We start from the raw sequence: 26,383 nt of genomic DNA on the forward strand, positions 1-26,383 counted from the left end.
GGGTCTACTCACTTTTGTTGGCAGCGGTTTAGACATTAATGGCTGTGTGTTGAGTTATTTTGAGGGGACAGCAAATTTACACTGTTATACAAGCTGTACACCCACTACTTTGCTACAATGTAAAGTGTAATTTCTTCAGTGTTGTCACATGAAGAAAAAAAAAAAAAAAAAAAAAAAGGAGCTTACAAAAATAGCGGTGTACACTCAGTATATATTGTGGTTTCTGTGCCTGACATATATCCAAAACACATCAGTGTTCACATCCCTTTTCTACAGCAGCCAATTCGGTCTGGTCTACAGCGGCAGATGCTGTAAAGAAAAAAAATATATATATATATACGGCTGCATACCACCATAGATCCAATGTTGGATTTATTCATGCCAACATGACTGCCACCAAGACAAGAACATGAAGGTGACGCGTTTCACATTTAACTAGTCCTTCAAAAGGTTTTGGTTTGGTTTTAAAGAAGCACTAAATGTGAAACTCGTTACCTCTTCTGTGTCCTTGTCTTGGTGGCAGTCATGTTGGCATGAATAAATCAACATTGGATCTATAGTGGTGTGCAGCCGAATCTTTCCTTCTTTACTTTGGTGGCGAGCCGGGGTTTGCACCCAGCCCATTTAATCCATCTGATTACAATCACCTGGAGCAGCGTTGCCCTTCTTTGGATTTGCTGTGTGGAAGAGACAGACGACTGGGAAATGCCTGGGAAGTGTCAATCGCCTATAGACTTACAAATGGGGTTTCAGTTGTCAGCTGACTCTCCTACACACGCCTTTACACAGAAGCTGCTGACAGCTTAGCGTGGGACTAGAGCAGCTGCAGAAAAAGATATGGATTGTGATTTTTGCTTTACAGCGTTAGATAGATTAGTCTTAGAATGTGGCTGCCAGTAGATTTAGAGTCAGGTAAAGTAGACGTTCAGCCAAAAACGAAGTCTTCAAAACTTGAATAATACATTATATCTAATCCAAGCATTTGTTCCTCCCCTAACTACAATTACCTCTCCTGTCCATCTGATACTGTTAAGAATAAAATATAGCTCTGTTACACAAGCAGAGAGTCCTTCCTAGGATCTCATGACATAATACAGCTTTACAGACAATATCTGCCTGCAATCTGTAGGTCTAAAAGCACATCAAAGCTGACAGCCAGAACATGTATACAGCAGGATTGCAGGGTTAGTGTTATGATTTAAAGATGTGCTAATCATTCTAATTATGGTTTACCATTAGGAATGGGCTGTCTGTTTGGTTCGAACATGAGTTCAACTCGAACATTGGCTGTTCGCTGAATAGCGAACAATTTGAGGTGTTCGCAGCAAATTCGAAAGCCGCGGAACACCCTTTTAAAGTCTATGGGAGAAATCAAAAGTGCTAATTTTAAAGGTTAATATGCAAGCTATTGTCATAAAAAGTGTTTGGGGACCTGGGTCCTGCCCCAGGGGACATGCATCAATGCAAAAAAAAGTTTTAAAAACGGCAGTTTTTTCGGGAGCAGTGATTTTAATAATGCTTAAAGTGAAATAATAAAATTGAAATATTCCTTAAAAATTTCGTACCGGGGGGGGGGGGGGGGGGGTGCCTAAAGTATGCCTGTAAAGTGGCGTATGTTTCCCGTGTTTACAACAGTCCAAGAGCAAAATGACATTTCTAAAGGGGGGAAAAAAAAAAAAAAAAAAAAAAAAGTCATTTAAAAGTACTAGCGGTAGCACCAGCTGCTATAATGAATTGTCGGGTCTCTGCAATACACATACAAGTCATTGAAAAAAACGGCCTGGGATTCCCCCCACAGTGCATTACCAGGCCCTTTGGGTGTGGTATGAATATTAAGGGGAATTCCTTTTCCAATTCCTTTATTAATGTCTTCTTTCCCCGCTTCTTCTTCAATCTTCTTCTGGTCTTCGTTCGGTTTTCTTGCTCTGCTCTTCTGCATCTTCCTCCGGGTTCTTCTTCCTCGCTTCGTTCTCCGGATGATATGCATCCATGGGAGGTTCCCGCTGTGCGACGCTTCTATTCTTCTGACAGTTCTTATATAACTGAGGGCAGGGCCACCTGGTGACCCCTCCTCCCTCTGATGCACGGGGACTTCCCTATGGCTTTCCCTGTGATGTAAGAAGGGGGCGGGGTCGCCCGGTTACATAATGGGTGACCCCGCCACCCTCTGACACTACGGGGAAAACCACAGGGAAGTCCCTATGCATCAGAGGAGGCGGGGTCACCCGGTGGCCCCGCCCTCAGTTATAAAAGAACTATCAGAAGAACAAATGCATCACACTGCGGGAATCTCCCATGGATGTGGATCGACCGGCGAACGAAGCGGGGAAGAAGCCGGAGGAAGATGCGGACGAGAAGACCGAAGGAAGCAGCAGAGGATCAGAGGAAGAAGCGGGGGAAGAACAAGATTGAGGAAAAAAAACGAATGAAGACCAGAAGATGGAAGAAGAAGCGGGGAAAGAAGACGACATTAATAAAGGAATTGTCAAAAAACATCTCGTCTCTAAAATATTTGACACTTTGTGAAATGGTAGGGAGTACATTTGTACCCCATTACCATTTCACACGGGGGGGGCAGGATCTGGGGGTCCCCTTGTTAAAGAGGGCTTCCAGATTCCGATAAGCCCCCTGCCCGCATACCCCCACAACCACCGGGCAAGGGTTGTGGGGATGAGGCCCTTGTCCCCATCAACATGGGGACATGCTCCCCATGTTGAGGACATGTGGCCTGGTACGGTTCAGGAAGGGGGGAGCTCTCTTGTCCCCCCCTCTTTTCCTGTGGCCTGCCAGGTTGCGTGCTCGGATAAGGGTCTGGTATGGATTTTTAGGAAGACCGTGCCATTTTTTAAAAATTTTGGCACGAGGTTCCCCTTAAAGGTCTGGTATAGATTTTGAGAGGGACCCCAACGCCATTTTTTTTAAATTTCAGCGCGGGGTTCCCCTTAATATCCATACCAGACCTGAAGGGCCTGGTAATGCACTGTGGGGGAGTCCCAGGCCGTTTTTTTCAATGACTTGTATGTGTATTGCAGAGACCTGACAATTCATTATAGCAGCCGGCGCTACTGCTAGTACTTTTAAATGACTTTTTTCCTTTAGAAATGTCATTTTGCTCTGACTGTTGTAAACACTGGAAACATGCGCCACTTTACAGGCATACTATAGACCTAGTACAGGTACGAAATTTAAAAGGAATATTTCACTTTTTATTGTTTCACTAGCATTATTAAAATCACAGCTCCCGAAAAAACGTCCATTTTTAAAACTTTTTTTTGCATTGATCCATGTCCCCTGGGGCAGGACCCAGGTCCCCAAACACTTTATGACAATAACTAGCATATTAACCCTTAAAATTAGCACTTGATTTTTCACGTTCGTGTCCCATAGACTAACCGCGTTCGAACAAATTTTTTGCCTGCTCGCATGTTCTGCTGCAAACCGAACAGGGGGGTGTTCGGCCCATACCCATTTACCATTAGTAAAAGGTTAAAATATAAATGACAAAACATCTTGCAGCAAAATTTAGAACATGTTCCCCCAAGAAGACAGACTGGTGATAACACTGCTTAAAATAAAAAAATAAATGCATGCTTCATCTTCTAAACACAGCATACCATCAAATAAGAGCACCATGTTATTATAGGCACTACACTCCAAAATCAATGTCCACATCCTGACTGTTGGCAACACAAATTAAAACTAGTAAGCCCAAGCTCCTGTGTCAACAGGCTTTACGCTCGTGTGGAGAGCATCAGATTGAGACACTGCACAGATCATTCCAAATTCAAGTTAAATAAATTACATAGATTAAAGTTATTTATTCTGGAGGGGAGGCGTTGGGGGAACTTCAGTAAATGTGATAAAGTATATGCTTTACACTTAGAGCAGACAAACTCTCTCCAAACTCTCTCCACCAAGAAGAGGAGGTACTAGCCGATAGGGATGGACCGAATGGACCCCTTTTCGGTTCGGACCAGAACTTTCTAACACCGCAAAAGTTCGGACCCGAATGAGGAACCCCATTAAAGTCAATAGGACCCGAACGTCAAATATCAAAAGTGCCCATTTTGAAGGCTTAAATGCAAGTAATTAGTGGGACTGCTTCAGCAGTCCCACTATTGTAATTCGTTTTTATTCAATTCTGTTATTATTCCATGCGTTTTTTGCCTCTGCGTAACTTCTGCATACTTTCAGCTATTGAAACCATTCAATTTTTAAAATGTTCAGCTCTTTCAGCTAATGATGGGACTTCAAACTTTTCTACCATTTATACTTTTTAAAATTATAAGCTTTTTAACACTTTTTTTTTTAACATTGAAGTGAATGAGAGCATGCTTCAAATCCTTAAAATCTTCTTCCGCTCCCAAAAGTTTCAGCTCCTTCATACTTTCACCTACAGACGCCAAACAAACTTTAAAATGTTCACAAAATATTCAGGTATCTGGCTATATCTTTTCAGTTTGATATCTTTTACAATTTTTGTGAAAAAGTTGTTTAAGTTTAGTGATCATTTCAGGAAATTTTATCGATTAAACAGTGTGTTTTGGGCTGCTTAGAGTGGATGATGTCATAACTAGAGCACAGAGCCTTAAAAAAATTATCTTAATTCCTTCTCTATAAATTGCTCTCACGCCCACAAGATCTACTTGTCATACACAATTTATACATCAAAACGTAGGTATTTTTGTCTAGTTTCAGGCAACGTGCTCAGTTTTGTGATACACCTTTTACTTTTGGCTGGTTGAGCTTCCAAATTACCAGAGTTCTACACTTTCTTCCATTGATTGTCCTGTATAAAATTCTTCACATTTGCCAGCGAAACACACAGCCAACTTATTTTTTAAATCGCTGACATGCCCACATTTTTAAGTTTATCTGCATACATTTTATACTGATACATTCAAAGGCCGTGTGTCTCTAACGGTGAAGTCACTTGTTTCAATAGCATGTACTGTTGTTGATTTATTAAGGCTTGTTTGAAGGGTTCTCTCACACTGTCTCTCACTCATTAGGTGTGGGGATTAATGATCAAAAAGCTTTTAAAAAAACCTTTAAATATTCCACATCTTTCATACATTAGTGGTGTTAAACTTAAATGAAATTTATGTTCATTTTAAAACCATTCTACTTTTCCAACTATTCTCACTTCAACTTTTTCTTACGGATTTAAGCTATTCATCCAGTTAGCTTTAGCAATTCAGCATTCCCACTCATTTTCTCCAGGAAATTAATTTTCTAGTTAGGCATACATAGGTTATAGTGGTCCGGGTCCTGCCCTGGGGGACATGTATTCAAAAAAAAAAAAAAAAAAAAAACACACACGACATTTTACCTGCAAGCTGCCTTTAATTTTGCTTAGCAACAGCTGGGGAGCCAGTGTGTATGATGAGGCCACAATGTAGTGCACTGGGAACACGATTAGAGATTTTTATGGATACATTCTGGAGTCACTTTGACTTTGGATAGAAGTAACGGGTGCATTAAAATTGGTCTTTGGGTGTTGTGGCGCCTTCCCACCGTAACCCTATAGAGATAATCTTGATGAAAGCAAGAATTTGCCTTGCTGTGAAAAAATTGCAATGATATGCACCTATCAGACAGGTGCAGAAAAATTGGTCTTTGGGTGTTAATTGTGCCCATGAAACCGATACCAAAAACCATTCTTCCAGATTAAATGATTGAACACCCTCAAAGCTAAGCAGCCTCGAAGTCCGGCAGAGATTCCACATCCCAAAAAGACTTATGGAGCGACATCGGCATCAGGGGCTTCATAGCCGGTAATCCAGGACTGATTAATTTTTATAAAAAAGTCAAATGGTGCACAGAGTCTGTGGACAGATGCGTTCTATGATCAGTAACAAAACCTCCTGCAGCACTGAATGCCCGTTCCGAAAGCACACTGGATGCAGGGCAGCCCAACAACTCAATAGTATACTGGGCAAGTTCTGGCCAGTGGTCTATTCTCATGGCCCAGTAAGCCAGTGGATAGTCAGCTGGAAAGCTCTCCGTCTGTTTCGGCCCCGAGGTAATCGTCCACCATGTGATGCAGACACTGCCGATGGGATGTGGAAGCTGACAGCCCTGGGCGGTGAGGACTAAAAAAAAATTCCGAAATGCCTCACTTAGGCGGATGCCTTCTCCAACGGTCCTTTCTTGACCAACGGAAGACTCAAAACGACGTTTTCCACCACACTGTAACCTACTAAAGTCAGGAAAAACGTTCAATAAAATCCTCTTTAATGTGTCCTCAAGAGATTTTATCCTCTGCACTCTGTGGGGACAGGATGAGTTCAGAGACCTTCCCCTTATAACGGTGGTCAAGGAGGGTTGCCAACCAGTAATCATCCTTCTCCTTTATGCCACATAAAGTCCTTTCGCAGGCTTTGAAGCATGAGGTTGCCCATGCACCTCAAATTTGCAGAGGCTTGAGAAGCAGACTCCTCAGGGTCACTCAGGATGACAGCATCTGGAACTTCCTCCTCCCAACCACGTACTACTCCCAAAGGTCCTGGGGTTGGAAAGCCATCGCTTACAGATTGACACGTCTTATTCTTCTTCAAAGCCTATGAAAGTGCCAGACTCCTCCTCCACCCCTCTCTCCTCCTGTGTGTTCTGTGACATAGGAATGATGGTGTCTGCATAAAGTGGGCCCTGAGAGGAAAGGAAGTCCTCCTCTTCCTCCTGCTGCTGTGCCTCCAGTGCCCTGTCCATAATGCCACACAAAGTCTGCTCCAGCAGGAACACAACAGGGATTGTGTCACTGATGCATGCACTGTCACTGCTCACCATCCTTGTGGCCTCCTCAAATGGTGACCATACAGTGCATGCATCCTTAATTATCAGCCATTGGCGTGGTGAAAAAAAGCCGAGGCGGCCTGACCCTGTCGTGCCGTACTGACAAAAGTTCTCGTTGACGGCCCTCTGCTGCATGTATAGCCGCTGCAGCATTCCCAAAGTTGAGTTCCACCTGGTGGGCATGTCACAAACCAGGCGGTTTAACGGGCAGGTGGAATTCCCGCTGAATTTCGGCCAACCGAGCACTGGCTGTGTATGACCGCCTGAAATGGCTACAGACTCTTCTGGCCTGCTTTAGTACATCTTGCAACCCTGGGTACGTACTTAGGAAATGCTGCACCACCAAATTAAGGACATGTGCCAGGCATGGCACATGTGTCAACTTTCCCTGTCTGTCTAAGGGCGGACAGGAGGTTTAAGCCATTATCGGACAGCACCATTCCTGGCTCCAGCTGGCGTGGTGTGAACCACCTCTGGGCCTGCCCTTCCAGAGCTGCAAGAATCTCTGCTCCAGTGTGGTTCCTGTCCCCTAAACACACCAGCTGAAGCACTGCATGGCACCTTTTAGCCCGACTCTGGGAAAAGCCCTATGAACGCTTAGGGGGTACCTGATGTTCATAGGACAATTCTGCAGAGCAGGGCATGGAGGTGGCGGAGGAGGAGGGGGCATCATCACCACCAGCTGTATGGAGACGTGGGGGCACAACAAGCTGCAGCACTGTTGCCTGTCCTGCATCTTTTCGAGTTGCAAGTAGCGTTACCCAGTGTGCTGTGAATGAAATATATCATCCCTGCCCATGTTTGCTGGACCATGTGTCAGCAGTAAGGTGGATTTTACGGCTGACTGCCTTGCCCAACGATGCCAGAACATTCCCTTCCACGTGATGGTAGAGAGATGGAATGGCCTTACGTGAAAAGTAGTATCGACTGGGAACCTGCCATTGTGGTACAGCACATTGTGCAAACTCACAGAAGGGGGCAGAATCCACCAGGCTAAAAGGCAGAAGTTGGAGAGCTAACAGCTTTGACAAGCTTGCATTCAGGTGCTGGGCATGTGGGTGGCAGGGACTTTTTTTTTCCCGCTGCAGAAGATGGGGCAGAGAAATTTGCCGTCAGTCTACAGCTGGTGGTGTGCTTCTGGTAAATGAGTTGCTAGGACCTTGGACACCCTGTGCTATACCATCATCCCTGTCAGTGGAGGCTGCTGAAAGGTAATGACTCGGTATTGCAGGGGCAGACTGAAGTGGGTAAGGAGGAGGAGAGGGGACAGATTTGTGCCTTGTGTGTGGCTTTTAGGTGCTCTTGCCAACGGGCTGAGTGGTTGGATGTTAAATGCCTTGTTAGGCATGTGGTACCCAAATGGTTGGTGTTTTCGCCACGTTTGATGTGCCTGTGACAGTTTGCAGATAACAATGCGATCTGCTGCAGATGTGCTGAAAAAGGGCCAGACAGCTGAGCTGTGGGGAGTGGGCTGGGAGATAACAGCTACAGAATGATGGAATAGCGTGGCTGCTCTCAACTCTTGATGTCGACCTCCTTGGGGTTGTGCCGCCTCACCTTCAGTTTCCTCCTCTGCTCCATGTGGCACCCAAGTCGCATCAGTGACCTAATCGTCATCCTCATCGCCATCTCCTCCATCTTCATCATTACCACTGGAGACAACTTGGCAATACGCTGCGGCTTGGGGAAAATTAATGCCAATTTGTCTACCAGTGTTCCTCCCTCTCTCTCTAGGCTCATGTGCCTGTCATCCTCAACCTCAGAACCAGTATCTGAATCCAGTAATGGTTGGGCATCATCAAGGAACAAGTGGCTGACGCTGTGGTCAAATAACTCAGCTGACTCCTCAATGGCTGATGTTAGGGCTATGGCAGGAATAGATGTGGACAAGGAGACAGGTTTATCCACTCTGGCAACTGCAGGGGACTGCACACTTGCCTCTGCTTGTGTGACAGAGGATGAGGAGGGTGAGGAAGGTTTAGTAAGCCAGTCCACCACCTCCTCTGCATGCTGTGGCTGGATAGCATGGGCAAACTCACTAAACAGAGGAAATGATGCCCTGCCTGAGGACTGACCACCACATCGACCTTTGCCTGTGGACACATTTGTTGCTGGCCCCCTTACAGTGCCAAGGGAATGTCTGCCTCTCCTTGTTATCCTCCCATCTATTGGGAGGGAGGGGGTGGTGCTTATAAAGCAAATGTAAAGGAGAAATTGAAATCTGTACGTAGATGCACTTTAATCAATGTAAAGAGGTGTTTGGTGCCCTTTAATTTGAGTACTCTCACTACACAGGCACACTCCACGGATACAATATAATACACTGCAATACAATGCGCCAAACGTACAGTGACGCACAGAACTATATGGAGTTAAACTGGCAGTAACGCACACAGAAGTAAATGGCGTTAAACTGGCAGTAACGCACACAAAATGATATGGCGTTAAACTGGAAGTAAAGCAATCAAAGAGATGGTGTTCAACCCTCACTACACTGAAGCTATCTGAACTGTCCCTACTCTAGCTATACACTAATGTCAAGATTACTGACATGGTCTCACTACACTGAAACGATCTGAGCTGTCCCTACTCTATACTAATGTATGTATAAATGACACGGTCTTCTCACTACACTACAGTGAAACTATCTGAGCTGTCCCTATTCTAGCTACACACTATGCAAAGCTGAATGATGGTCCTCCTCACTACACTCACACTATCCCTAGAATGACACTAAATGAATATTCTACACTGACACAATTAAAGCAAAATAGCGCACTAATAGCACTGAACAGAGCCCTGTTCTCTCTCTCTCCATGCCAAAATCACACTGAAAATGGCTGCCATTGAAAGAATACTTTTATACCGTGGGGCTGGAATGAGCCAGGATTGGATTAAGTCATGATGACTGTGTCCAATCATGACTCTGACGGTGCTCTGTGCCCTGATTGGCTGAAGCTTTCACTGCTTCAGCCAATCAGGGCTTGCAATGCACTGTTCAGCACCGCAATGCATTGTGGTCGGTTCGGGGTGGGGGGGGAGGGTTGGGCGCGAACAAACGGTCGAATGACCCATTTGTTCGGCTGTTTACCGAACACGGAAAGTTCGGCCCAAACTTATGCTTGGGCCGAATCGTTCGCCCATCCCTACTAGCCGAGTGTCTACGTTTCAACATTGTCAGCGCTGGGAGAGAACTATAAACAAAATATCTTTTGGTTCTTTTAGCTCAAAGGAATGAACTCTGGTCTGTGAATGAGGTCAGTATAACCACTTAAAAGACTAAACCTTTTTCTGACACTTGTTGCTTACAAGTTAAAAATCAGTATTTTCTGCTTGAAAATTTAGAACCCCTAAAAGATATATATTTTTAGCAGAGGCCCTAGAGAATAAAATGACAGTTGTTGCAATATTTTATGTCACACTGTATTTGCGCAACGGTCTTTTAAATTGTAATGCATTTAAGCATTTCTCTAAAAATTCCAAACTCATATACACCTGGAATAAGAATTACTCCAAGACAATACCTAAGACATTTCTAGTCAGATTTGGTCTGGACAGTTGGCAGATAATTTATGAATACAATAGGAACCTCTTTATGCCGTTTTGATATTCCCAAGAATGAATAAGCAACATGTGTACACAGGCAAGGCACCACATTAGTCTGACATTAGTGAACTTCGGTTCCTTTTCTTAGGAGGATAAACATCTCAGAAAAAGGCACAAAGCAGTGAAACCTATGAGGAACAAATATTACTTAAATTGTACAGATTATGGCTCGCTTGAACGTGAGAAAAAAAAAAAATTGGTCTCCCCTTCCCTGCAGCAGGTCAAAGTTTCTACGATAAGACACTTCCATATTATGTACTATGTCATCTGTGCTGTCAGTTGGCATGTCATCAGAGGGGGTGGGCACTGACAGTTTCTCAGGATATCCCAATCTGGATTATACAATTAGCAGCTTTCCTACTGCAAGCGTAACAATAGATTAAATTGGTTATATTTAGGGACTTTATAAATCCTACATTTTAAAATGCCCTGCAGCTTTCCTACTGCAAGCGTAACAATAGATTAAATTGGTTATATTTAGGGACTTTATAAATCCTACATTTTAAAATGCCCTGCTTATCTGTAAAATAAAAATTCTTCTTCACCCCAAGAACTGCATGCAAACACCTTGGGCTGAAAAAATGCCACGTTTTGCAATTTATAGGGTATTCTATAATAAACTCCTGCCAAAACACACCTAATCTGCACCAAAACAAATTCAAACTTGGCTGACATTTTTCATTTTTATGCATAATAGAACAAAAGGAAACTAGAGTAAATAAGCATTGCACGGACAACATGCAACTCATCCAAGGGATCTAGTGAACATTTCTCTAAAGAAAATTAGTTCCCTGCAGGCTTATTATGTTTGACTATGTTCCAACACCCAAATCGGGAATTAGAACAGTAGGTGTAAAAGCTTTTCACAAGGGATAATGGATGATAAGCTCCATTAGAGGCATTTAACCCAATTCACTGCCAGACAGGCCTGTAATGTGTAAAGGCTTTTTCGGAAGATTATAACACAAAAAAAAAAAAAAAAATTGATATAGATATAGAAAAATTATAGATACACTATATTGTCAAAAGCATTGGGATACCTGCCTTTACACACACATGAACTTTAATGGCATCCCAGTCTTAGTCCATAGGGTTCGATATTGAGTTTTGCAACTATGACAGCTTCAGCTCTTCAGGAAGGCCGTCCCACAAGGTTTAACAGTGCGTCTATGGGAATGTTTGACAATACTTCTAGAAGCACATTTGTGAGGTCAGGCACTGATGTGGACGAGAAGGCCTGGCTCACAGTCTCCACTCCAATTCATCCCAAAGGTGTTCTACTGGGTTGAGGTCAGCACTCTGTGCAGGCAAGTCAAGTTTCTCTACCCCAAACTCACTCATCAATTTCTTTATGTACCCAGTTTGTGTACTGGTGCACAGTCATGTTGGAACAGGAAGGAGCCATGCCCAAACTGTTCTCACAAAATTGGGAGCATGAAATTGTCCAAAATATCTTGGTATGCTGTTGCCTTAAGATTTCCCTTCGCTGGAACTAAGGGGCCGGAGTCCTGGCCTCAAACGTATAGTGCAAGCCAGGCCTTCTCGTCCACATCAATGCCTGACCTCACAAATGCACATCTGGAAGAATGGTCAAACATTCCCATAGACACACTCCTAAACGTCATGGGCAACCTTTCAAGAAGAGATGAAGCGGTTATAGCTGCAAAAGGGTGGGCCAACTCAATATTGAACCCTACGGACTAAGACTGGGATGTCATTAAAGTTAATATGCGTGTAAAGGCAGGTAGAGCAGAGAGATCTCTATCTCTAGTTTTCATTTTGATCAGGAAATAAAAATACCTAGGCTGGTGAGGTTTACGGCATACACTGGGGGCTTTCATCCAAAACCCCCAAAAGGTTTCAGCTCCGTACATATTGAGGTAGTTCTTTGCTAGATGAAAATTAAGGCCAAAATCATTAAAAAGCCAAACAGGTTCAAAAGGAGCCAGAGAAGCAGTTTCATGCAACACAAATACAATCTCTTCTCTTTTGGAGCTCTACCATTCTTTTATACAGGCTAAAGCACACTCGTCCAACTATCGCACATCTCTACAACAAGTTTGGTTAGCGAGTGATGATCTGCAGGCACTCAAAAGTAGGAGGAACAACCTTCACTGCATATTCACATAGACAGCATCTGGACTGTGCATGAATGATCTGGTCACCAAAAAGGTCTTATGAAAATTTGAATGGGATGAACCTACATGATTTTGCCTAGGGAGTAGAAGCAATCTTCAGACATCCACAATGCTGGCCTACCTGGCAGGAATGCACCAATAGCAAATTGCCAGCAAAAGCCAACCATGCTCATTAAGACAGTAGGGAGACTGCTTACAGACATACGACCATTCTTTGATCCATACAGAAAAGATCACTTTAACTATCTCTAGGCAGCTTTAATAAAAATAGCTTGACTTTGCTGGATGTGGACTGTTATATGATAAATAAGGAAATGGGCAAGGTTTTCAATAGAAAAACAATTAAAACTTGTTTTTCCAAGTTTGTAGGTCTCCTTTTTTTCCTGAACAAGGACAAACTTCCTAGGACAAGGAGCGCCTAAACAAATGCATACAAAAAGCTTACAGAGCTGAACCGAGCCAGATCCCATTGCGTCAAGAATAGACTTTTTCTCCGGTTTAGACTCACTTAGCTCTGGCATGCTGAGCTAAACAAAAGTTTCTTTCCCCACATACATATTAGAAAGACTCCATGGTGCAGATGAGAAACACCATCCACAAATTCATCAATCATGCACTTGTCAATTTATAATCCATTCGTATATCTCCGCAGCTGGAATGCCTTCCCGCAAATCTGCTGAAAATGGGGGGGAGGATGCCAATCATGGATCTCTCCCTGTCTAATCTGTAAAAAGTACACAGATTTTTTGGCAGGGTGAGGGATCCCTGGGCAGATGCAACAGATGCCTTGGTTGCACAGCCTTATTATGCAGTTTCCATGCCAGCTGAAAACCAACAGGATTCTAATCATCCTCATTGCTGTGGATTAGCCTCGTCACCCCTAGTATGCAGATGTAGAAAGTCTGGTCATGGATGCTCCCTGGCCCCCTCTTTGGAAGATCTATTGCGTCAAGGTCCCTTTTTTTCATCTTGCTTAGCAGACCCTAGCTTTTAACAGTCTGCTTGTTAGGAGCCAGGTATTGAGGGACGGGGTCCATCTGTGATGCCTACGAAGATTAAAGCTCAGAAACGTAAAACTTTGAGAGGAATATACTGTACTATCATACCTGGAAGGTTTATAAATCATGGTGCAAGTCACTGCAAGTTCATCCCCATTCTTCTGGTAGCATAGATCTTGGCTTTCCCAAAAGGGAGTGCTTTAACAGCTAACTTTAAAGTGGAAATAAACCTAAATCCATTAATGATCTCCCAAAATAGTTACATTCAAAGCATGCCGTGAATGCATAGCCATCACAATTACTTCATGTGTGGAGCACTATGGACAACTAAAGCTGAAACAGAGGCCAAGAAAGTAACTTCTGTGGCAGAAAAAAAAAAAAAGAAAACCCTATATTATTATACAGGATTTATAGCGCCAACAGTTTGCAAAGCGCTTTACAACATGAGGGCAGACAGTACACTTACAATACAAAGCAATACAGGAGGGATCAGAGTGCCCTGCTCGTTAGAGCTTACAATCTAGAAGGGAGGGTCAAGTGGAAACAAAAAAAAAGGTAATAACTGTGGGGGGGTGAGCTGATGGAGAAAATGGAGAAAATGAAAAAACAGTTGTTAGGTGTGGGTAGGGTAGGCTTCTCTGAAGAGAAGGGCTTTCAGGGATCGTCTAAAAGCTAACAGTAGGAGATAAGCGGAGAGATTGGGGTAGGGCATTCCATAGGATTGGAGAGGCTGGAGGCAAGCATGAGAGGAGGTGATGAGGGAGCTAGAGAGCAGAAGGTCTCGAGTAGGTTGGTATTTAGAGACTAGGTTAGGATGTAGCTGGAGGCTAAATTGTGGATGGCTTTGTACGTAGTTAGTATCTTGTTTTTAATTCTTTGGCCGAGCGGAAGCCAGTGGAGGGATTGACAGAGAGGGGTAGCAGCGACAGAGCGATTGGTAAGGTGGATGAGTCTGGCAGCATCATTCTTGATGGATTGAAGAGGTGAGAGACTATGTAGAGGTAAGCCAATGAGAAGGGAGTTGCAGTAGTCGAGGCGAGAGATGACCAGCGAATGAATTAAGAATCTTGTGTCATTGGTTAGAAAGCGGCGTATTTTGGAGATGTTGCGGCGGTTGAGGCAGCAGGATTTGGACAGTGATTGGACGTGGTGCTTAAAGGAGAGTTTAGAGTCCAGGACTACACCTAGAACCTCAGCATGTGGGGAAGTTCGGTTTTGGATAGATTGAGTTTGAGGAAGTGGTGTGACATCCAGACTAATATATCCGATAGTAAATTAGTGTTACGTGAGGAGACAGATGGGGTGGGCTGAGGGGTAGAGAAATAGATTTGGGTGTCAGCGTAGAGGTGGTATTGGAAGCCATGTGAGGCTATCAGCTGACCCAGGGAGGAAGTGTAGATTGAAAATAGGAGAGGTCCAAGAACAGAACCTTGGGAGACCCCAATTGAGAAAGGAAGAGGAGAAGAGGAAGTAGAGTTGTAGGAAACGCTAAAGGTGCGGTTGGATAAGTAGGAAGAGAACCAGCGAAGAGTATAGTCACGGAGGCCAAAGGCGTGGAGTTTTTTTGAGGAGGTCAGCAGAGAGGTCCAGGAGTAGGAGTACAGAATAGTGTTGATTGGTTTTCGCTGTTAGTAGATCATTTGTTAGTTTTAGGAGAGCAGTTTCTGTGGCGTGTTGAGGACGAAATCCAGACTATAGGGGATCAAGAAGGCTATTATCAGCGAGGTGGACGCTCAGTCAGTTGTAGACCAGACGTCGAGGAGTTTGGATAAGGGGAGCAAGGAGATGGGGCGTAGGTTGTTAAGATTGGATGGGTCCAGTGAGGGTTTTTTTAAGTATGGATCTGACAAGTGCATGTTTTAGAGAGTTGGGGAAGATGCCAGAAGAGAGGGAGAGATTTAAGATGTGGGTTAGAGAGTGTAGCATAGAGCCAGAGGGTAAATGTAGCACTTGTGAGGGAACAGGATCCAGAGGGCAAGTGGTAAGGTGGACCTTAGCAAGAAGTTTAGCAACCTTATCTATAGTGGCGGGATTGAAAGAGGGAAGTAATGATTGTGCCTGTGGGCATGAAGTGTAAAGCGTGGAGGGTATCGGAACAGTAGAGATCTGTTCACAAATTGTATCAATCTTCTGTTTGAAGTAATTGGCGATCTTCTGGGCAGCGAGTGAGTTGGCGGGTGGAGGCCGAAGTAGAGCGTTGAAGGCAGAGAAGAGTTGACAGGGATGGGATGATAAGTTGCTAATGAGTGATAAAATAGGTCTGCTTTGCAGCGAGGAGGCTGGAATTGTATTTTTGGAGGGCAGAATTATATTGGTTGAAATCTGAGACTTAGTCTTACGGCACAGCCGCTCGTGAGCACGACTACATTTTTCAGACTTCTAGTATCATCTGTTTGCCAAGGTTGAAGGGGTTGGGGGTCTGATTCTGTGTGTAGTGAGGGGGGCCAGTGAGTCCAGTGAGGCGTTGTAGACAGAAGTGGCTAGGTTGGTGCAGGATAGGGGTGAGATTTTGTCGTAGAGGTTGTAGATAGAGTAGAGAAGGGTTGAGATGACGTAGGTTTCTGCGGGTAACTTTGAGGTGGTTGGAGGGAGAGGAGGAGAGGGAGAGAGTGATACTAATAAGGTGGTGATCAGAGAGAGGGAATGGAAAGTTAGAGAGGTTACATGGAGTGCAAAAGGTGAGAGAAAACGAGGTCAAGGGTATTTGCCTTCGGAGTGAGTAGGAGCATGTATCCATTGCTTCAGGTCAAAGGAGGATGTTAGGCTGAGAAGTTTGGAAGTGGCAGGAGTGTTAGTATTAATAGGGATGTTGAAGTCCCTGAGAATGATTGTGGGGATTTCAGAAGAAATAAAGTAGGGTAGCCAGGCAGAGAAGTCATCAAGAAAGGTTGATACTGGTCCAGGGGGCCTGTAGATCACAACTATCCTTAGAGAAACTGGAGTGAAAAGATGAATGCAGTGTGCTTCGAAAGCGGGGAGTGACAGAGGGAGGTGGGTGTAGTACCTGAAAGGTGCTATGTGGGGCTAGAAGGATTCCGACAGAGAAGACCACCATGGGATAGCGCAGCAGAAGACGCAGTGTCAGATTCGTGGAGCCAGGTTTCGGTAATGGCGAGTAGGTTAAATGAGTTGGCAATAAAGGTCATGGAGAGAGGTGAGTTTGTTGCAGACAGAGCGGGCGTTCCAAAGCGCACAAGAGAAAGGGAGACTGGTCTTAGGAAGAATAGTAATGGGAACTAAATTGTGTTTGCGGCTGCTACCAGAGGGTGCAGGGTGATGGGTGCATGGGGTACAGTTAAATGATGGAGGCCCAGGGTTTGGGGATATATCTCCAGAGGTTAGGAGAAGCAGGAGAGTGAGGGAGCTAATATGGGAGTGGGATTTTTTATGAAGGTACGTGGCCCAGGGTCTTGAAGATTTTTAGTGTGTGTGGATTTAGAATTAGCAGGAGTTGGTGGGTGCAGTAATAAGGAGAGGACAGAAGTGAGGGTGATATATATGCTGTGGGGCGGAGAAGAGGGGTGAAGGAGAGATTGCCTAAGGATAGAGGACACAGCTGTCAAAAGGAGTGGTAGAGAGTGCATGTTACAAGGAGAAAGAGCTGAAGGGGTAAACAAGGTCACCTGATGTCTGTCTGGTGTTTTTCAAAGTATTTTCTTGTGTTCATTTGCTTTGTGCATTCGCTGAAATGCAGAGTCAGAAGTGCTCCCACTTATAGAAATAACCCCACTTTGAGAAAGAGCCCCAGTTGCAAATGTGCCCCCTGCAGATGCTTCCCCCAAAAGAAGCTTATATTTACACTGAATGGGGTGGGTGGATTTCAATTAGCAATCAAGAGGTAACAAAGGTTGGCTAGTTAACAGGGCAAAATTCTTACTTCAGAAACAGACTAGCAAGAGGGCACTAAAGTTAATGGGCCATAATTCTGGGCAAGACAAGGGAGTCAATAAAGCATTGTAATGTGGACAGGTCTACAGACTGTTAAGCAAAAATAAAATACCAGCAATTATTAAAGACACATAAGCAAAGCAGGTAGCAGTGTTTCAGTTTTTGGGTGGAGATGGTTCAGTTAGCACATACCATAGCAATTTAGACAAGGGAAAACAAACAATTTTCAGTTTTCAATTCTGGGTGGATGGCAGTCAGCCACAAACATACCTGTTAAGAGACAAAGAAGAAATCTTCAGATGAGTGCAGAGTCAGAAGTGCTCCCACTTATAGAAATAGCCCCAGTTGCAAATGTGCCCCCTGTAGGATTTAGTTCCGATTTAGGCACCATTGACGGTAGGGTGTTGGCTTTATTGGGCTATTTTAAATGACAGTTTGGCCTTCATTTTCTCTAGTCTGCGCTTTTAAGGTGATAATGCATCTCCTCTGGTCAGATCTCTGAGGTTACCATGGAACTTGAATTTGGCACAATTCTTCAGAACACTCTTGAGAATGGTTAGGAGCATCTGATATTTCTTTAGCAAAAAGCTGCCTTCAGTTCTGAAGTTGGCCTCCTTGTCTTCTCATACGCCTCCATTTTTGGTTTTACACAAGGAAACAATGGTTCGAGACTTTTTGCTAAAAGGTGGTGCCTGCCTTTCATCTTAATGAGAATATCATACTTCCCCTTGTCTCTGGCCAATACATTTATTTATTTATTTCAGGTACTTTTATAGCGCTGTCAATTTACGCAGCGCTTTACATATATATTATATATTCACATCAGTCCCTATACCCTCAAGGAGCTTACAATCTAAGGTAATACATAAATATTTGTGCTTAAAGATTAGAGAATAGAGACAGAATACATAAAGATATGTTTGGATTGTTGCTAAGGCTCTGTAAATTTATCTTGCTTCATTTGGAAAAAAAGGATTCCCTTTTTCTAGCAACGCAGGGTCAGCCTTCTGGGCCACAACCTCCAAGAGTCAGATCAATTCCTTTTTGCGGTCAAGGTCCACTTCACAAGAGCAGTTAGCGTGCCTGAGTATTCATAATTAGGCGTTTGTGTCATAGGATTGCAAGGTGGCCACCTGGTCCTCAGTTCACACTTTTACAAATTTTGACTAACTTAATTTTGCTGGAATCGCAGATGTTTTGGTCACAGGGTCTTTAAGTCAACAGTGACTTTTTTTCTGCCTGCGGGTTGTTTGTTCCCACTGAATGGTAGACACTGGTTTGAGACATAACAGTCAAGATCTTTTGGTTCTCCATTTTGTCCTTTGATGAAGGAAAAAAGAAAGTAGAATTTGTGCACTTGCCATAAAATAGTTTTTGCTGCCTTTGAGTGACACAGCAACCACCCTGTTTTATGACTGAGCCGTCTCTTGCAGATGGGGGTGTCTGGCCACCAGGAAAGGCCACCCCCAAGGCTAGGAGTGTAAAACTCCATTTCATCATGGGCCACATCAGCATTATGGTTGCCCTCAATGGGCCTGTTGTATCTGTAGGACTATATAAATCTACTCTATCATAATTTTTCGATTTTTTACTGGTTTTAAGCATTCCTTAAAGTGGATGTAAACCCCATTCATGAAATTTGACCTAGGCACATATCTGTAGTGTTTCCTTATCACTCAATCCTGTGTCTGTCTGCTGTTTCGTTCCTCTGTTATCAGCATAACTTCTGACAAGTTCTGAGACGGGAGACAAAACCAACTGAAAATGTGTCCTGGGAGGTTGCTATAAATAGATTAGCAGAGAGTTTGTCTTCGCACAACACAGCTCTGAAAGTATCTTCGTTCTTCTGTCTATGTGAAGTGGGGGTTTATGCCTTTCCTCCACTGGGCTGTCTCACAGTGAAAGCCAAAACTACACTCCCAGTGCTGAATGAGGAAGTGAAAATTCAAACCCCAAGTAAGGATTCTAAAGAATATAGAAAGCTGAAGAAAGAAGATATACATGTAAAACTTATGTAGGGAGATTGGTTTCATCCCTGTGTATCATCTGGGGCTGTTCACTTCACTGGGTATATGAAGATTTACATCCACTTTAAGGCTTAAGCTGTAAAAAGGCCAGGTGCAGACTGGCACAGAGCCAACTTGCACTCCTGCAGCAGATGATGCAAGTCTGAAGAGTGGTGTGTGACCCCGTTTTTCAGACATAACTAGTTTTCTTCATGGTGTTTTATCTGAGCAGTCTCCAATAAAAGTTTCTTGTGGACGATACCTATGGCGTGCAAACCTTTTCAACTGGCATAGAATTGTAGCACTATTATAAGCAAATGTCCAGAGCACCCCACCATCAGAAGTCAAGAGTCCCTCACCCCCCCATACATCACAGTGCCTACCTTGTACTGCTGCTGGGAAGAAGTTGGGGGCAGAGCTGGGAAGCAGAAAGTGAAAAGATCTGGAGGACCAAAGGAGCAATGGAATCAGCTGGCAGACTTTGCTGAATGCTGAGACCAGGGGATGCAGCGATGAAGGGGTGCTGTGGCTGCAAAGATGTGCAAATGATCTGTAGGGTGAATCGTCCTCTCTGCTGCCCAACTGCTGAGATGGGGTGCTGCAGGAGAGGTGAGGGCCACATAAATTTGGCCTGGCGGGTCATATTCAGCCCATGGGCTGTGTGTTTGACATGTGGCCCAAGCCTTGCATTTGTGCCTAGTGTCCTACTCCTGTAGGTAAAGGAGCCTGTTGCCTCTGAACCTACAGTCAACGTTCGGACACCTAATCCATGTGCCATAGGCAGTCCCCCCAACAGGACCATTCTCTAATAGTTTTCAACAGCAGACATTCTCTGGACACCAGGTGCTTCTTTACTTTCACTTTTTCTTAAGCATACGCGGAGTCGACCACAAGGCCCTACCTTGAGGCATCAGCCCAGGCCCTAACAGGGCCCACCACCACCTTCTTAAGCCAGGCACAAACCTCGGAAACAAACCCTACCTGCCCACACTTTTGCATATCCTAAAGCAGTGATTGATCGAGTCAGTGCAGCGCTCCCTCAAAATAATCCTGTAAGTGGCACTATAACCCAGCAGCAAAGATGTTTTAAATCACTGCCATGTCATGCAATGAAGAAAAGGATGTTACGGCAGGCACAAATCCTATTTTTATTTACATAGGCTCACATAGTTAAAGACTAAAGAAAAAGAATGCAGTGAAAATGCGAGAACTGATGCTTTCTATAGCAATTTAAAACAAGGTGTGATGTATATAAAATAGACTAACGAAGACACACACTGGGGAAAAAAAAAAAATTCTTAAATAGGACTCTTAAGAGTATGTCGTTATTTTATTGGTTTCTGAAACAAAAGATGGTGGCGAGTATGGATTGGCAGTAGAACATTAAGTTTACACTAAATTTACAATATATAGAGAGCAAGGTTCCCCCCTTGTGGGATTTTAAAGGCCCTAGTGGTGATATGGCAACAAAAACTAGTATAAATAATATAGAAAAATAGAAATTTTTTGTAGTATATACAGTTAATGTTAGCTCAAATGACAACAATGAAGAAATTCATGGACAAAAGAAAAAAAAAAAGAAGAGGAAGAGGAAGATGTGGCCGATACAGTTACAGATCAATACGACACACTTGATAGATGCTGTAGGGGGTGAGAAGACACCACATGGAGTGTAAACTCCATACTAAATTTACACAGCTGAGCACTAGGGTGTCCAGTGTGGGTATCACAAACATAGACAAGTTCTACGCATAAACAAAGAATAGGTTAGCACCCATCTAGACTGCAGCATATAGCTCCAGCAATATAGTCATGTTGGCACACAGTTGATCAAAAATAGCTGAATTCGTTACACTGTCTCTCCAACCGGGAGCTCCCCAAATCTGTGTATGACAGGATACCATCTTACTGTAACACTTTGCATGCAAATGCATTGTGACCTGCTCTATACAGTATTTACAGATGGCTAAATGTCGCCATGTTAAAGATTTCTATTATGGCCCACTTTATGAGAGGGATTAAACACTCTACACTTGTTAGACAATAAACCTCTTCTCCACGTTGTGCACCAGCAGAGCCACCACAAACACAAGAAAAATCAATGCATTACATGCAATCAAGACGTCAGTAGAAATATAGAAATTCCACTAGTCATCACACCAAAACTACAACATTAATAAGTGATATTTTAAATATACAATGGGATAGGGGAGTGAACAAGGAGACTTGATAGGAAACTGGAGCATGCTCACTGAATGGGTTTAAAGCTGTATAGGCACATGAACTTTATGGTGTTTTATTACAAATACATTTGTTATACAGAATTAACTGCAACTTACTTAAAAGTTTTGGACCTTTGGCTTTTTTAATTTTGGATAATATTTTAAAAAGCTAGTAAAACACTAATGCGATTTCCCTTACAAACTGTATCTTTTTTTAGTAAAGGGCTGAGGCAGTTCAGGATGCTCAATATCTGGGGCTCCCAACTTTTTTTACTTTTCAATATGGTGGGAAGGTTTTTACTAGATGCACCTAAATTATGGCATCCGAAACATATCGTCCGAAAACTGTTTTTGGCATTTTGCCGATGAAAAAAAAAATGTGTTGAAAACACACGCAATTTCACTGTGCTTATGGTGCATTTTTAATAAATCATGCGACTCAAAAACCGCAAACACGGGTGCGTTATTGGTGCATTCTCAAAGCATTTCAGAAGGGAGGTGCTTTTTTTTTTTTTTTTTTTTTTTTTTTTTAACTGACCAGAAACGCAGCAAGCAAGATTTTAAACACCACAACAGAAGCACAATGGACAAGTGTGAAGACATGCATAGAATTTAAAAAGGGAAGCAATTTTTCTTGAGCTTTCCATATGCTAAAGATGCTAATAATGGCCAAGAATAAACTCATAATAATTAAGGCTGTCAAATATATAACTAAATATATATATCTATCTCTATCTCTATCTCGCTATATATATCTATATAGATATCTATATCTATATACACACACACACACACACACACACACACCACACACACACACACAGTATCTCACAAAAGTAAGTACATCCCTCACATTTTTGTAAATATTTTATTATAGCTTTTCATGTGACAATACTGAAGAAATTACATTTTGCTACAATGTAAAGTAGTGTACAGCTTGTATAGCGGTGTAAATTTACTGTCCCCTCAAAATAACTCAACACACAGACATTAATGTCTAAACTACTGGCAATAAGAGTACACCCCTAAGTAAAAATGTCCAAATTGGGCCCAAAGTATCAATATTTTGTGTGGCCATCCATTATTTTCCAGCACTGCCTTAACCCTCTTGGGCATGGAGTTCACCAGAGCTTCACAGGTTGCCACTGGAGTCCTCTTCCACTCCTCCATGATGACATCACGGAGCTGGCGGATGTTCGAGACCTTGCGCTCCTCCACCTTCTGTTTGAGGATGCCCCACAGATGCTCGATAGGGTTTAGGTCTGGAGACATGCTTGGCCAGTCCATCACTTTTACCCTCAGCTTCTTTAGCAAGGCAGTGGTCATCTTGGAGGTGTGTTTAGGGTCTTTATGTTGGAATACTGCCCTGCAGCCCAGTCTTGGAAGGGAGGGGATCATGCTCTGCTTCAGTAGGTCACAGTAGATGTTGGCATTCATGGTTCCCTCAATGAACTGTAGCTCCCCAGTGCCGGCAGCACTCATGCAGCCCCAGACCATGACACTCCCCCAATCATGCTTCACTGTAGGCAAGACACTCTTGTCTTTGTACTCCTGAACTGGTTGACACCACACACGCTTGACACCATCTGAACCAAATAAGTTTATCTTGGTCTCATCAGACCACAGGACATGGTTCCAGTAATCCATGTCCTTAGTCTGCTTGTCTTCAGCAAACTGTTCGCAGGCTTTCTTGAGCATAATCTTTGGAAGAGGCTTCCTTCTGGGAGGACAGCCATGCAGACCAATTTGATGCAGTGTGTGGCATATGGTCTGAGCACTGACAGGCTGACCCCTCACCCCTTCAACCTCTGCAGCAATGCTGGCGGCACTCATACGTCTATTTCCCAAAGACACCCTCTGGATATGATGCTGAGTATATGCACTCAACTCCTTTGGTCGACCATGATGAGGCCTGTTCTTAATGGAATCTGTCCTTTTAAACCACCATGCTGCAGATCAGTTTCAGGGTCTTGGCAATCTTATATCCTAGGCTATCTTTATGTAGAGCAACAATACTTTTTTTCAGATCCTCAGAGAGTTCTTTGCCATGGAGGTGCCATGTTGAACTTCCAGTGACCAGTATGAGAGAGATCAATAACACCAAATTTAACACACCTGCTCCCCATTCACACCTGAAACCTTGTAATACTAACGAGTCACATGACACTGGGGAGGGAAAATGGCTAATTGGGCCCAATTTGGACATTTTCACTTAGGGGTGTACTCACTTTTGTTGCCAGCGGTTTAGACATTAATGGAAGTGTGTTGAGTTATTTTGAGGGGACAACAAATTTACACCGTTATACAAGCTGTACACTCACTACTTTACATTGTAGCCAAATGTAATTTCTTCAGTGTTGTCACATGAAAAGATATAATAAAATATTTACAAAAATGTGAGGATGTACTCACTTTTGTGAGATACTGCATAGTTATATATTTGACATATTGATATTTGATCTATCTATATATCTCTCTATCTACACACACATACATACTCGGTTTCGGCCAAGTGCATCCTGAACTTTGGGTTTCGGCACCAAAATTTCTATCCGGTGCACCTCTAGTTTTTACCATGGTCAAAGTCAGGTGATGCATGAGAAGCGAAGGCAAAAATTTCTTTGGTCTGTCTCCCTGCTCTGCAAACAGCAACATTTGATATTCCATAACAAGATATCACTTACCCTCATGCCTAGAACTAGGAAACCAATCTCTTCCATCAAAGGATACTTGCTGACCTGCTGCTGTATCTTCTCAGCTGACGCATATGGATCATAGCTCTTTTGGCCAATTTTCACATCCATGATACATGGTTTATTAAACTTCCTAGTTATATCTTCCAGTTTTAAATAAAGATCTGTAAAAGTTTTTTTATAGATTAGCATTTGTTCCTAAAGTCGCTAATATAAAAATATTTGCCCCTAAAAACCATCTGTGCACTATATTTTAAGTCTCCGTAAATACTTCCTGCTTGTGTGATTGGTTCACTGATTGGCTCACCAGAAGTCTATCATTGGTGAGATACTGCCAAAAGGGTTAATCACTTCTAAAAAGGGACACAGACCCTGCAAGTCTCCTGATTAGAACACTGCAATTGCACTGGTTGATTAAAAATGAAAAGGTCACCCCCACGTTTACCTAAACAGCCTCCCCCCCTTTCAGAACAGAAAAAGGTAGGAATCTGAAACCAAGATAGCTAAAAACCCTTGCAATGTACCTCAATCACCCAGAGGGCATGTTACCCTTTAACCCCCTAGGTGCCGGTGGAGCGCAAATATGCGGCCTTTTGGTGGGCGGGCCTTGGCACCACATATTTGCGTACCAATTTGTACCAAAGTGATCCAATCATGTGACCGCCGTAAAAGCCAATCACGGCAGCCACATGATCATACATGCATGCACCCCCCCCCCCCCCGTCTGAAACCCCTTAAAGGATAAGGAGGGGCCAGCACCGGGGGGGGGGGGGGGGGTGAGAAACCACAAACATTACCAGGGTTCATAGTCCATATTATTTAAATACAGAAATACAGGCCTGCATTTTTTTCTTTACATCAGTTTACAGGTACAGATTAAAATCAGGAACAAAACCTGTACTATACTATATACACATCCACATACCATCTGCAGATCCTGGTGGAGACCATGTGCCAAAATATTTTGGCAAAAATGTCCTAAGATCACGGAGCTTAGAATCAGTGCAGTCACTTGAGAAAACCTGTGAAAGACATAAATGTGGGAAAAACAATGTCACTGACTATTCTGCAATCATTTCTGGCTGTGATCCTTTCACAGGCAGCATCTGTGAAGTGTTAAAAAGAAGGATTACGATACTTATTTCCTGGGAACAAACATCAGACACACAGTAGCGATGAAGTGAACTTTGTGCTCAATAAGCATCTAATGGAGAAAACGTATTTTACTGATTCGAGTTTTGTATCTGGCCAGCTGCCGTAGTTCAAAATACAATGAATAATTACAGGCCAGATGAAGGCTCTGACGAAAAAAAGAGAGGGACAAAATCCACATCTAAGTCAGGCATACAGCTTATAATTCTGCAGTCTGGTCAGCACACATTATGCACATAAAAGAAAGCTGAAAAATATTTTGGGAGAAAAAAAAAAAGTTGGGGGTAAAGGATGAACCTGCCAAAACTGATTTTCCTGGGTACCCGCCATTGGTCATTTCAGATATGAGGCAGATCCCAGGGAGGCTAACAGCACAAATGGAAACTAGGCCCTCAAGACCTGTCACATATAAGACAATATTTTTCTGATCTTGAAAATATCTGGCTCACAGATAAAAAGCCCAATATAAAGTTATAATTTCTTCCGTTAACATGCAGAGAGATACAAAGTACTTCTTTACTTCACGCAGCCTCTGAATGCATAGTGCTCTCTCCACCACATGTGCTACTCGCTCACCTCCTTGCAAGACCCTAAAGAGGGTCAAACACGCCTTGCACAATGTGCAACAATCCCTCCAGTAAATCCGCGCTTGTCCTTGGTAACCTCTGTTGGACTCAGGTAATAATGCAAATCTGATAAGGGTTCTCCCCACTGTGCTACTTCAGACTTGGATCCAATATAATCCACGTTAGCTGCCGGTAGTTTCAACAATACATGGAAAAAAAATAGAAAGTGCCTCCAATAGTGCAGTATCCAAGGGATTAAAAATGAACCTCTCCACCCCAGCTAGTATACAAGCCACGTGTTCATTCCTCCAGATGAAGC

General features: G+C 43.3%; 1 protein-coding gene across 2 annotated transcripts in view; it reads right to left on the reverse strand.

Annotated features, from left to right (window-relative positions):
* Positions 1–26,383, reverse strand: part of IPMK (inositol polyphosphate multikinase) — a 105,695-nt gene that overhangs the window by 27,246 nt on the left and 52,066 nt on the right. For both annotated transcript variants that reach the window (XM_073596340.1, XM_073596341.1), the window contains exons 3-4: positions 25,272–25,368; positions 24,338–24,510 (exon numbers count right to left, since the gene is read on the reverse strand). In XM_073596340.1, coding sequence (XP_073452441.1) covers positions 24,338–24,510; positions 25,272–25,368 — 270 coding nt within the window. The remainder of the gene's footprint in view (positions 1–24,337; positions 24,511–25,271; positions 25,369–26,383) is intronic.

This window comes from Aquarana catesbeiana, linkage group LG08, assembly GCF_042186555.1.
Source record: "Aquarana catesbeiana isolate 2022-GZ linkage group LG08, ASM4218655v1, whole genome shotgun sequence".
Classification (NCBI taxonomy): domain Eukaryota; kingdom Metazoa; phylum Chordata; class Amphibia; order Anura; family Ranidae; genus Aquarana; species Aquarana catesbeiana.